General features: G+C 40.0%; 1 protein-coding gene across 3 annotated transcripts in view; it reads left to right on the top strand.

The window, feature by feature from the left end:
* Window positions 1-11,999, top strand: part of ppp3cca (protein phosphatase 3, catalytic subunit, gamma isozyme, a) — a 32,714-nt gene extending 20,715 nt beyond the window's left edge. Inside the window, exons 5-14 of one of the 3 annotated variants that reach the window (XM_086170045.1) lie at window positions 814-959; window positions 1,072-1,211; window positions 2,199-2,276; window positions 2,414-2,508; window positions 2,625-2,750; window positions 3,584-3,661; window positions 4,141-4,225; window positions 6,442-6,539; window positions 8,529-8,555; window positions 11,587-11,999. In XM_086170045.1, the coding sequence (XP_086026171.1) occupies window positions 814-959; window positions 1,072-1,211; window positions 2,199-2,276; window positions 2,414-2,508; window positions 2,625-2,750; window positions 3,584-3,661; window positions 4,141-4,225; window positions 6,442-6,539; window positions 8,529-8,555; window positions 11,587-11,741 (1,028 nt within the window). In that variant the 3' untranslated portion in view covers window positions 11,742-11,999. The remainder of the gene's footprint in view (window positions 1-813; window positions 960-1,071; window positions 1,212-2,198; window positions 2,277-2,413; window positions 2,509-2,624; window positions 2,751-3,583; window positions 3,662-4,140; window positions 4,226-6,441; window positions 6,540-8,528; window positions 8,556-11,586) is intronic. The other 2 variants (XM_086170046.1, XM_086170047.1) reach the window with 2 other exon arrangements.
* Window positions 12,000-13,891: the final 1,892 nt, after the last annotated feature.

Here is a 13,891-nt window from a genome sequence, read left to right on the forward strand (position 1 = left end):
CAGAATTTAGTGGAAGCCTGTCCTCTTTAGTGGAATTTTTTCCGAGTTGCAGTATGACATCATACATTCTGTTTTTTTGATGGGTAAGACCGCTGTGTGTTCTGCCTGTGATATGTTTTTGCATTACCTGCTCCATTACTCTTACTGAATGTAAGTAGCCACTTGTATCCATTGTCATGTTCGGTCTATGTCTGTTGTAATGCACACAATAAAGTAATTGTTACACACACTCATGCTATTAATCCACTGGAAAAAAGATCTGCTGTGTGTCGATTCGCAACACCGCAGACTTTGCACCAGGGAACTCATTGTTTAAAGACTTATTATCCTAGTTATTCTGACATTTTATTATACACAAAAAGCCCATCTTGGTAAAGCCTTGTTAATTTAAGCCAGGGGTCTTCAACGCAAGGACCCCCCCAAACTGCAGAAAACCATAATAGCTGCCTTTTCAGTGTGTGAAGCACTTTGTGTCTCAGTCTTTATCACCCAGTCTCTACTGGTGTGCCGTCCTACCCTACAAGTTGACTTCCTTTGACCCTAATCTGATCTGCAGTGCGGCAAGTGCAAGTGACACAGCACAAACTGCCTGAAATTTGTATCATCACTGCTAAGTGGCCATGGCACAACAGCCCCAGAGGAATTTTTATGGGATTTTGCAGCTACCGTGTTTTTATAAAAGCAGCTTTTCATGTCAGTTCTCAAACAAAAGTAAAAACTAACGTGCACAAAGTGACTGTTGGATATGGAAGTGTGAGCAGCTACAGGAATGACAATGTCTCTCAATTAATCTGTGTTTTGCCTGTGTTACAGGTAAAATAAAATACTCTGAACGGGTGTATGACGCCTGCATGGAGGCCTTCGACTGTCTGCCCCTCGCTGCACTGCTTAACCAACAGTTCCTATGTGTGCACGGCGGGCTTTCACCAGAAATCAACTGCCTAGACGACATAAGGAAAGTATGTGAAAAGGTTTCTCATTAACGCTATATCTGCATGGCAGATATAATATAGATTTTTGTGCTTTTTTTCAAGCAAGACATGAGCTGCATATGACTTTCATGCTCAACAGTTGGACAGATTTAAAGAGCCTCCGGCATTTGGGCCAATGTGTGACCTGATTTGGGCGGACCCTGGCGAGGACTACGGCAGTGAAAAGACGACAGAACACTTCAACCATAATTCTGTCAGAGGGTGCTCCTACTTTTTCAGGTATTAGATGAAGGAGCTGTCTCCTTCGCTCCTTTTTGTCCTTCTGTTTAATCTATGCCAGTAAATATACAGGCTTGGCAGCATCACACAGCTTCGCTCCTCTCCTATTATGGGTCAGACAACGCATGCCTCTTGCAAAATGTCTTAACATACAAACACAGCTGGTTCAAACCAGATTACATTATTTACAATGACTTCAACCATAATAGGTAAACAAATACCAACAGCGTAATGAATCAGTTCAAGAAGACTGCCTTAAAGCACAATGTTACTGATGAATTTGATGGTTAATGTTGAAATTTGTTTATTTGAGAATAACTAACTTGTGTCAAACTGATTTGGTTTATGGACTCTTGTTTTCAAGATTATATTGCGTATTTTATTCTCTAAAAGAGGTGATATGTTTCACCAATTTTTAAGAAATCTTCACTATGAGTGAAAATGTGTTACTTTCAAATAACAAAACCAAATCAATATAAAAATCTTTCAAAAATTGTACATTATAACAAAATGATGTGGAAGATTCATAAGATTGTGAGGTGCCTTGAATTCAATGAAAATTGTTCATCATCCAGCTTGAAATTACCAATTAAACTTGAAGGTCGCCCAACTTGAGGTAGCAGGTCTCAGAAAAGGTGATTTTTGCTTGAACGTGTTCTGTTTTCAAACAATTTAATTTTTGGGCCAGTTTTGACAGCCCCGGTGTTGATAAACTGATAGCCCACTATTTTTATCCTGAACATCTAGAAGGAGGGCAGTTAAACCCCCATGTAGCCTCATCCAGCTCTGTTCCAATGCACCAGTTGTAGCCCATAAATACCCAAAGCCTGGCTCTGGATGCTCGGCCTCACTCAGCATGCAACATACTGTTAATAAATCTGAGTGTGTCTCTGTAGCGGAACAACAGGAAGCGATTTGTCTGGCACTTCCTTTTCACCTTTTCAAATCAGTTTGAGCTCCTCTCACCATCTTTGTCTCTCTCTGCAGCTACTCAGCAGTCTGTGACTTTTTGGTAAATAATAATCTGCTGTCTGTAATTAGAGCCCATGAAGCACAAGATGCTGGGTAAGTGGTTCTGGTGCGTTCTGATATCCTTATATAGAATGTGTAGTAACATAGAGGTAAAAAGAAAGTTGTCAAAGTTTAATGAGTTTTTTTTTTTTTTTTTTTGGTGGGACGGGGGGGGTTGTTGGTTAAAACAGGTATCGGATGTACAGAAAAAGCCAGACCACAGGCTTCCCTTCTTTAATCACCATTTTTTCAGCTCCAAACTACTTAGATGTCTACAACAACAAAGGTATTTTTTGTTATTGTGATTGCTGTTATATCTGTTACAAATGTAGACTCATTATTCCTTTTGGGTCAGGATCAGGTTTTAATTGTGAAACATCTCCTGTGTGACGTCTCCTCCAGCTGCTGTATTAAAATACGAGAACAACGTGATGAACATCCGACAGTTCAACTGCTCCCCCCACCCATACTGGCTGCCCAACTTCATGGACGTCTTCACATGGTCTTTGCCTTTTGTTGGAGAGAAAGGTATGCTATTATTTAGTATATAAGATTAAAGGAAAAAAGGAACTAAACTACAAATATAGGACTCATTAACTAGCATAAGGTACCTTTCATTTATTAGCTTTCTGAAATCTCCAAGCCCTTAATGTCCCATGAACTCAGACATTTTTAAAATTAAGTCCTGGAGCAGGCATAGGCTGTTAAATGGGCCAGTTTATAGTGCACGAGGCACTTTCACAATAATAGTGTGTTAATGACACATATGGTGTGATTCTAACAAAGATATATCACATGTGGCATGATGAAGTATCAGAGGTCTGTCAGCATTTTCAGGATGGCCATCTAACAGTGAAAACTGCTTTTTTTAAAAGTTTTATTCCAGTGCCACTACATGTTATGTATTGTGATTTTGTTTAGCTTACCAGGATAAGAATACAGGGATGAAATACCTAAATATTTAGCAGATTTTTATCTAAAACAGCATATCTTCCAAGGTGTGAAATTTTGGTGTTTATCCAGGTGAATGCTCATTTTTTCAGTTTTTTTGTCTTTGTCTTTGAAGCATTCAAATATAAGAAATGAGACTTGACATGAATGAACTGATCTTTTAGATCTAATTCCATTAATTACAAACAAAAATGATGAAGAAATTATGAAGAAATGAAAATTCATATGCCTTCTCTTTTCGGTCAAATACTGTCCCACAGGAATGCATTCTTGTCACACAATTACCACTTTAGAATGATCAAATATGATCACAAGACAAGTTTTACCATCTCAAGATAGGCAGTAGAGCCCAATGTTCACCCGGTTGATGGAAGTGTGTAAAAGTGTGTAAAATTGGCTCTCCCCCACAGTTACGGAGATGCTGGTTAATGTGCTGAACATCTGCTCTGATGATGAGCTCATGTCCGAGGGAGATGACCTGTATGAAGGTAGGATTGCAATGAAACAGGAGACTTTATTATTGTGTGAGAGAAGAGTGTACAGAGAATATGGTTATATGGAAGAGGTTTATTCACTTCACTACCCTTGAAGGGAAAAGCCGATAGGAAAATAAGGAGATCTTATCGAATATATTTACTGATATAATGTGCAACCCTTTGATAAATACACTTGAGAATACATTATCTTGTCAGAAATGTGTTTTCAAAATTAATGATGGGACATGTTACATGTTAAATGTGACCATCTGAAATTGTTTTTGACACAGAAGAAGCCATCAATCTTATTTCTGCTGACATCTCAAATGTCTGCTGGTGACAGCTTTTTGCTTTGTAGACAACAGCTGCTGTGTATCATAACCTTTCATTTTAAACTCTCCTGTCAAACTCAAATGCATCTTTTTCTGTCAAGTCGTGACGATTCTAAAGAGCAGTGTTAATGCTTGACATTTGGCTGCTGTGTCTTCCAGGAGGCACCACAGCAATGCGTAAGGAGGTCATCCGGAACAAGATTCGTGCTGTGGGGAAAATGGCCCGTGTCTTTTCAGTACTCAGGTATCCTTACACTCTTATTTTTACCAAGTTTTGGGCCCTTGGTGCATTTTTCTGAATGGACCCCAATAAGCTCAGCACAATAGGGATTGGGATCTTCCAAAATGCCCCCCATCACCATTCGGGCGAATTCATTGGCAAGTTTGGTCACGCTGACTTGAGTGGTCGGTTTGACTTTCCTGATGTACAACTTAGACAGTCTCTAGAGAGAAGCCAAGGTAAATATGTTCTCTGTCCCACAGGGTTTTTTGTGACGTCCCACAGCTTGTAGCAACTGAAGACTGATTTCAAGTTTTGCATTAAATCACAAGTAGTAAGCTAGAAGATTGAGTGTATGAATGGGGCATTAAAACACATCTATCTGATGACCACTTGTGATCAGATCTCACTTACCACACTGACATTTTAATTCTATTTTAGGAAATACCATCTTGTTTTAGATGATCTGACAGCTGATTGCAACAAGACAGATTGAGATCATCCAGTGTCTCAGCCAGATTCACTCATAACAAGAGAGAGAGGGAGAAGTGTCTTTCAGCAGAAATCCACAATACGCCTGGCCAGGCAGATGTGGAAAGTGTTTATCCTCACCACCCAAAGGCCAAGGGGATGTGAAGAGGCTCTAGTCCTGACGTTTGACACTTGTAAAGAATCTCCATGAGTGTTTTTGGGTTGTGTAACATTAAATTGCTGGTTGTGGTAGAGATCCAATCTCCTCTTCAGTTGATGTAAGCGGAGGTTAAGATGATCCTTTAAATATGACCCAGCTGACATCTGTGTTTCATACCTGAAGATTACCTCTGAATGTTGTCATAGTGATGCGATCTCACTGTGTCCTGAATCTGTTCACACCCTCCAAGTGATCTGATCCATCACGGCAAATGTTAATGCTTAGATGTCAGTTGTCCTTATATGGCTCATGTGGGTTTGCATACACCAGAGAAGAAATGCTGTGAAATATCTGTTGGGAAAAAAATGCCGCTTTGGCACTTTCCAAAAGAACGGTATTTTTATTGTCAAGTAAGTCAAGAAATTGTAGGGAATTAAAAGTGTTCATCCACTGTTTTAAGACAGCGTCTCTGAACACCAGTTATGGCAGTGGAGCAGCCTGCTGCTTTTTTCCTTCTCCGCTCGGTTGAGAAACATTGGAGAGTTGACATCATACAAGTCGGGCTGTTCAGCCCACAGCTCACCAATCCGCTCTGCTTTCTTAATGCTCCATACTGATCGAGATATCCTTCGCCATTCCCGTTCATTGATATAGCAAGCTAATACAGTCTCTGACGCCAACATTGCTCTGGCTCTGTTTGTCTACCAGGTTTCCTTTTTTCCGTTTTTGTTGGAATTCCTCTATTGGTTATTGATTCAGTCTTAATGGTGATGTAAGGCTAAAACTTGAGATCATATCAAACATGTTTGATCTTGACTGAAGCCCTAAGACTTGAAGAAGACTGAGCTATGACTCCACTAAGACTTAAGACTACCAGTGTATGCTCTACGACCAAGATGTCTCTGCTATGACTCTTCACAGTTCCCTCCGACTTCAGTTTGCGATTGGGAAAATCGTCTGTGTAAGCCTGACATTAGTCATCAAAAGTAGCCCCTTGAAAGTAATGCAAATCCCTGCTGTAATGTAAGGTCAAGAGATGCCCCAGTGGTTTGTTGGAAAATGCTGTGTTTTCCTGCTCGGATCAATGAGCTTAAACAAGATGATTCATGATAAACCTAGACTGTATAATGACATTAGACATTGTTCCAGATTAATGCTGTGGCGGCTGCTTCTCCTGCAAGACGTCAACTTATGGGGTAGTCCCTCTCTCAGGCCTCTGCATGTGGGTCAGTGGTAAATAAAAATTAATGTGTGATTTTCCTGCACATTTGCAATACAGGATGGCATTTAAAAATCTTTTCAGGTGTTCAAATCTGGGTTTTAACCTTGCTTTAGGATAAAAAAAATGCATATTGAAGAGCAAGCGCGCACATAAACACCTTGGCGAAAAATGTAACCGGTCTCGAAGAAATGTTGCTGCAGGTGCTAAAAATTGACTCATGAGTGACCCACTTACACAGCCAGGACACGTGAGCATGCTGGCTCTCTGCTGCTTCCCTGAGGAGAATGCTCCAGGTCGTAGGTTAAATATGCCAAGATGATAACTTTTGACCTTGTGGTTACAGAGACACATCCATATGTGCTCCTATGTGTTTTCTTTGTGTATCAGGGAGGAGAGTGAAAGTGTCTTGACACTGAAAGGCCTGACTCCGACTGGAACTCTACCTATGGGCGTGCTGTCGGGCGGAAAGCAGACTTTACAGACCGGTGAGTGTGTTTCTTCCCTGTCTTTATCTCTGTATCCTCCTCACTTGCCACCTTGTACCAGCACCCCAAACCCCCCAGGGAAATCCCCTCCTAACACTCAGACTCAATATTTTTGCCTATATTACACGAGTTGTCACTTGATCGGAGGCTTCCATCTGCCGATTAAAGCAGTAAATTATACTAATTGATTACAAAAGGTTTAATGTTCCTCTTTTTTTTTCTTTTCAACAAAACTTCTGTGTCGGAGTCATTTTCTCGCCGCAATTTTGCAAAACAAAATATGTTGTGATGAAAAAGGTGGAATGGATAAAGGGATCGAGCCAGTGGTAGTCAGCAGTACGTGGACTCAGTGGGGCTAAAAAATTGTCAGATATATCTATTGTGCAGGCATAGACATTCATAGTTCAGTATCGTCTTGGGTCTTTCAGACACAAAGTAAAAGATTAATCAGAATAAGAACAGAACATTTTTCAAATAATTTAAAATGTCATGAATTCTGACTGAAAATCTGGCTTTTTTCCTGTCAGTGCAGTTAAAGTCCTAAATAGCATGTCATATTCTTTTGAAATTGATTGATTGAACAAAAGGACTGGCAAGGTTTCTATTCTACTAGTGAGTCCATGAGTGACATGTTGACAGCCATGACTGCAGTTGTGTTAAGTGCAAGGCAGCACTGTTCTAAAATCACAGCAAAAAAGAGCATCACAAAAAGCTGAGATAAAAGTTGGGAGATTAGCTTCCCGGCTCACCAGACTCTTTGAAGGCCTCTTCATCGATGCCAGTGGGGCCACCACAGGGAGGTTTCATGCACTACTGTGGGCCATTGGGCCTGGGAGGTCAGCCTGTCTCTTGGAAGTGACCGCTGACCCTCTGATCTATAGTTCAGCGCCGGGCCTTACCCGCCGCAGGACATGCTGGGAGTCACGCACCGCCATGCTGAGACTCACAGAAGTCGTGTCACAATCGAAGGAGAAGCCACATGTTGTGACCTTTAGGATAATGTCATTGTCGAAGTCTGATCCCTCAGCCACCGCTCCCACATGCACCAGACAGATTCAGACAAAGGCAGTCTCATTCTGCTTATTTCTTTTTTCTGTCCAGCATTTCATTGCGTAATTCTGTTATGCAACACTTTACTTAAATATGTTAGTAATATTGGCTTCAGATGCAGAGACCACTTTCATGTGAAACAAAAGAATAGGCCATTGGGATTTCAAGCTACATTAAGTGTCTTTATACAAGGGAGAAAAGCATCTCTCCCAGGCTCTCTCTGTATCAGTTCACCTCACTGTCAGCTCCAAATTGAAAACATTTACTTTTAATGAAACAAAAAACTCACAAATTGGCTTTCTGCCTCTGCTCAACAGTGAGCTTCAGACGTATCAGTTGCACTGCATACGACGATGCTTGTTATAACTTTGTCATTGGCACAGTTTCCTGAGGCTTTTTAATCTGCTGGAGCAGCACACAAGTTTACGCTTCGCTTTAAAACTGGTTTAAATTATACCCTGGACCTGCATGTTTTGAAAATGGCCTCAACTCAGAGGCAGTGTCAAACTCAAATATTTTTGATATGCACAGTCTGACATATAAGTGCTCATTTTTGCTTCCAATAAGAGGTGCCTGTTTGTCCAAAGTGACAGCACCCATAAATCAAAATTAAGTAAGAATGTGTTGGTTGGTCTTAGTCTCCGAGCAGTCCGCTAAATCCCTCCCTCAGCTCTTTACACCTAAGTCTCTGTGACCCTTTAACACCAGCACTATGCTAATTCTCGGTCAGGCTCCTTCTCTCCATTCTCCCCCGAAACCTCTCTAACCACCAAGTTTTTTTTGATGATGTGAATTTTTCAATATTGAGCGGTTATCTGTCCATTTTTTACCATCTGTTTAGCCCTGCCTTTTACACTGGGGCTTGAAATCAACTGTTGTATTTGCTGCCTTATAATGACTCCCTCTTCTCCCTTCTCCCTTAACTCCTGTTTAACATAGCTACCATTGAGGCAGCTAAAGCAAAAGGTACGGCTGTGTGGCTGAACTCCATTGTCTCTCTTTTCTATTTGGTCATCACCCTTTAATACAGCTCCTCTCTACAGAGTCCCCCCCCCCCTCCCCGTTTTCATGGTTTGACTGTTATTTACTGGTCCCACTGAGTTAATCATGTTTTATTTTATTCCTACTTAACACAGGTTGCTCTTTCACTATCAGAATCTGTGGGTAACACTTATTGTGCCAGGAAGTGTGTTTTGCTTATATCCAGGACCAATTACACACCAGAGTTGATTGTAAAAGAAACATTAGTAAAGAAAAATTAAATTAAATTGAACAACACACATCATTATCAGTCGATTTTTTTTTTTTTTTTAATTTAATTTTGTTTCTTTCAAACATGTGCAAGAAATATTTAATGCTGGCAATAAATGACAAGTTATTTTGAAACGGGTGGTTTGGGTGAAAATGTTTAGGCTTTGTCTCATGATTACAGTCCTGTAGCAGCAGTCAAATGGGCTTTTCTTGCCAAGTGTGGCTCCCCTCAAAGCGAAAAGCCTTCTAAGACCTGGCTAAGATAAGACTTGGGACATCCCTCCCGAGGATATTTTCAGAAGCTAATCCCGTTACACCATTTGGCCATCGCCCTGTCTACCCCTGCCGGTGTGTAGTGGCAGTTTTTGGTTCATCAGTCAGGATAGTCGCTTCCTTTCTCAAAACCTAGTCTGCGCAGTACAGCATCAGAACCTCGGGTGCAGAATGGCAAAGTATTAAATCACTGGCGTTTTATAAATATATGTGGGTCACTTTCACCCCACAAAACCCAATATTCAGTGTTGATGGTTTGATTAGTTGGATTGCTGCAATGAACCCTGTATTTGTACTGTCATCCACTGAATATACTGCTTTTACATTTATCCATCTATTTCGTTCATCCTTGCGTTTAACTAATTATTACGTATAGATTCAACATTGTAACTTTATGGCTGCTACATTTATTCCAGTTGTTTCAATTGATAAGATACTAAAGGTATTTCTTTTAGAACATATAGCTTTATTTTTGGTTAGCCCTCTAATCTGGTCATTCATTGCTTCTAACAGTAATTTCAAGTTTATCCATTAGTTTTTTTGCTGTTTTTGTGGATACCTTTTGCTTTAGGTCATTGCACTGCATGGATACCATTAACATGATCCACTTTTTAGCAATTATTTAATGTTGTTCCCAGCAAAAGGCAACATCAGGTACGAAAACAAGTCAGGATATAAAGGTGCCCATGGATACACTGATGCTACCTCTGGCTTTCTCTTGAGTCTCACAGTATAGATTTTTTTTTTGTAAATAGCTTTTCAGTCAATTTTAATATATTAGCTGATAGTGTTCACTTATATCCTACTTTTTGCTTCGTACACTTTTATGTTGTTTTTACCCTCAGTTGGTTTTAAAAGATCAATTTCTTTCAGCACATCATTTCAGATGTTTTTCATGCTTTTTCCTCTCGCTGTCAGCATGAACATGTGGTCTTAAGGTGTTGAGAAATGAGTCATCCTGAAGTCATCAAGCATCCGTGTAGCTCACGAATTATCATGATAGGAAAGGACATATAGATCATCAGCAGCATGCGTATCAGGATTATCCACACTTCTACTTTAATTCAAAACATCAAATTGGATGTATTTCTTTTTGTTGCTGTTTTTTTTTTTTTTTTTTTTTGCTCGTATGTTTTTTTCATACATGCATTTCGGTCCTGGATCTTATGAAAAATTCAGCCTCTTAAATTTCGTCCAAGAAAAACAAAACAAATCTAAACATTCAGGTCACACAGGTTTAAAGGATTGAGAATGCAATGAATTGACAAGAGGGCGGAAAGCCATGTTTGTTGTGCACATATCCACATTCAAAAACATCATGGTAAAAATACAATTCCAAAAAATTAACGAAAACAAGAAACAGTTCCCCTAAGAAATAACATCAGATGTCATTGATTACCATGGCAACAGCACGAGTTGTAATGGTAATGGAATCCAAAGCATCACCATCTAATTTAAAGTGATGAACATGTGTGCTTCTTTGTCACAGATATCTTGTTGTGCAAGAGCAACCCTGTCAGTTCACCCCAGAAAGTTCATTCCTGTGTCACTTGATTTAATGAAATAGCAAATGAAGAATATGTCTGACCAATTCCTCACACGTTTCCTTTACATTTGCACACCTTTTCTGTCTGGTTTCCTCGCCCGTTTCGGAACGTTACCGTAAGTCAACCGAATGTGTGAGGTGTTTAATTGTTGTAACTTGTCACACTGGTGTCTGAACTCTAGGAGTCGTCATTGTACCTGTGCATGTGTTGTACCAAATTATCATCAGTATGGCCCTCGACAAGGCCAACTTAGTGTTATACTGTATCTCCATCTTATTCCACAAGGAATTTTATTGGATCTGTGTTGTAGTACTCAAGTCCCATGTTTCAGGACCAAAGGCTCCTGGCTTGACTCGGAGAGTTGCAGTTCATCACACACTAATTTGTATTCATTGATCAAAAATTTTTCATAGATGCTTGATATTTTGGTCAGCGATAAATAACATGGTCAGAGTTGAGCTTAGTGCGTCTGTCTGTCTATCTGTTTAGGTCTGTTTCCTAAAGCCCAGTGTGAGCAAAAGCTGAAATATTCTATGTGATGTCTCAGAAAGATCTCTGACAAGCAGGGATTTTGACTTCTTAAAAGTATCACTTGTCTGATCGACTGTCAAGTTAGTGGCTAATTTAACATTTGACGACTGAATGATGAATTGTCTCAAACGGAGTGCCACTGTGGCGACTGAAGGCCCCCAAATTGAGCAGACTCGCCGAGCAATGAATCAGGACTCTGGTCTGGAAACCTGGTCCCTCAGACTGGACTAGGATCTAAACCTTGGGAATTCAGGCTTGAGAAACACGGCTCAACTGCAACACTGAAATAATGATATTAACACATTAACATGATATAAACAGATATTTGCAACAGCAGATGTAGGGATAGTCAAGAGCTTTTAGTGACTTTTCTCTTGATGATTTTTGTCCCTTAGCCATTCAAGGCTTTTCCCCCACGAGGAAGATCCGTAATTTTGAGGAGGCTCGCGGCCTGGACAGGATAAACGAAAGGATGCCACCACGCAAAGACAGCCAGCAGCCCACGACAATCAACACCAACACCTCCAATAAAAATGGAACTGATGGATAAGCGACAGTACCTTTCCATCTTCACCCCCGAACCACCACCCTCTCTCTCTCTCTCTCTCTCTCTCTCTCTCTCTCTCTCTTTCTGTCTCTCTGAGTCTCTGCTGAAGCCCCTATCTAACTTTTGCTTGCCCACAGTTGTGCAGGAAAAAGAGAATTTGCATTGGTAGAAAAAAGAAATCGGATGCAACAGTGCAGCCGGGGGGAAAAAAAAAACATTCTAAACCATTTAAAAAAAAAAAAAAAGAAAAAAAATAACAAACGTGATATTATCTGAGGGGAAAAAACATATTTATTGAAGGAATTATATTAGATTTATTGTGTAATAGCAGCAAATCATTTGCAGTTGTTCAAATGTATACTGTACACTGAAGTCCTAACTTATACATGTCAAAGTGGTGTGTATATATATATATGTACATATGCATATGTATATATATACATATGCATATATACATATAAGAATTTTATATATAGAGCTGATACAGATAAATGAAATTTTAGCCACTTTTTTTTTTAATTGTACATGTGTAAGGGAAATTTTGAAGTACAAACACTGGAGCCTCTGCAGCCACACGCGGCTAATCTGGGCTCCGCATACAGCGCAGTATTCATCTGTAACTCAGTTGAAAGATATATACATTCAAATAAGGGAAGTAAATCATACCGCAACGGATACAGCAAATTTTATACTACAAACAGTTAAAGGGGACTTATTGTCTCATTTATACATTTTTCCACAAGACTTTGATGAAGCCCCAAAGATGCGCAGTGGTTGTCAGTATTTTATTCACTGCAATATCTGATCCAATATCTCCCTGTGTTCTAATTTTTAAGCAGTGAAAGTGAAGGTTTAATACTTTTTCTGTGCGATGATAGTTGCTGCCTTTTTCTGTGCTGGTATGACTTGTGTTCACTTGATGGCAGCTAGGATGTTCCTGCTTCCCGTGCAGCAAAACGGTGGATACACAGCACATGGTGGCTTTATTTGATTCCCCACCCACGGAACCCCTCAGCTTTCCTGGCAGGGAGCGTGTCTTCTCCTCAGGCTTAAGAGAAACCATCTTAGCGCCAACCTATGAAGTACCAGTTGAACAATGTTCCAATCTTGGAGCCGATACTAACATTTGTGAGTTAAAAAGAACAAAAAAAAAATCATATTAAAAAAAAGATCATCTGACGTGCAAGCTAACATAAGTAAGGGCACTTAACATATGATAACCAGATGCATAAGGGATGTCATATACAGTAATTCAAATAATAATTTATAATTCAACACAACACAACTTCACCACTAGAATATTTCAAAATGCTCCGCTGTGAGGAAGTTGACATTTGTTGTTTTTGTTTTTAATGAAAGATGTTGGAATTGTTTACTGAGCAGAGGAACCTCTGGCCACATTCTCCTTGAAATCAGACTCATTAATATTGTGGAAATGTCATCATTTTACCATAGACCTTGCCAGGGAGACACTACAGGATTGTGCTTCCCTCGGTTCCTTTACATAGGTCGTATCAGTGTCTCCATCTGCTGTTTCTTATACAGTTTGCAGATGTTTTTCTTTTTTTTTTTTAATTTATTTTGATAAGTTGTGTGTGTCAAATAAAGAAAGCATTGAACTGTACAGCAGCACTATGAATGCTGGTGTGCCCCAGACACGATGGACTGAGTCTCCTGTCGCCGTAGGATCACACTATTAAAGGCCACAAAGACAGCTGTCTAAAAAAAAAAATCAACTGTGAGGTCATCATCTCAATCTAGGCTCACTCACCAACACAGCAGCGGATTTTTCAAAATTCACGGTCAGAGCCATGCGGGGAACATCTCTGCTCACTGGGATTTGTTGTGTTAATGCTTTTTTTTGTCAGACCCTTGTCACTTTGTACTCCCTGCTCTTTCTAGAACAACCCAACTGGTGCTTCGCCACACATGACTGTAATTATGATGTCCTTTCATCACTCAAAGAAGGGAGGGGGTGGGGTACGCTTTAAGATAATGCTATTTTCTCATGACTTTACCCTTCTCTTTTTAAAATACAAGGCTGATTTTGCATTCATGTGCCATGCCTCTGTGGCCACACATGAAGATCTGAATGTGTGAAGGGCATCAAGGTCAGCGGACGTTATTTGTGATCAAAGATTGTCAATCTTGAT

This window comes from Fistularia commersonii, chromosome 22 (genome assembly GCF_037954325.1).
Source record: "Fistularia commersonii isolate RoL2024-O1a breed Wild chromosome 22, RoL_Fcom_v1.0, whole genome shotgun sequence".
Classification (NCBI taxonomy): Eukaryota; Metazoa; Chordata; class Actinopteri; order Syngnathiformes; family Fistulariidae; genus Fistularia; species Fistularia commersonii.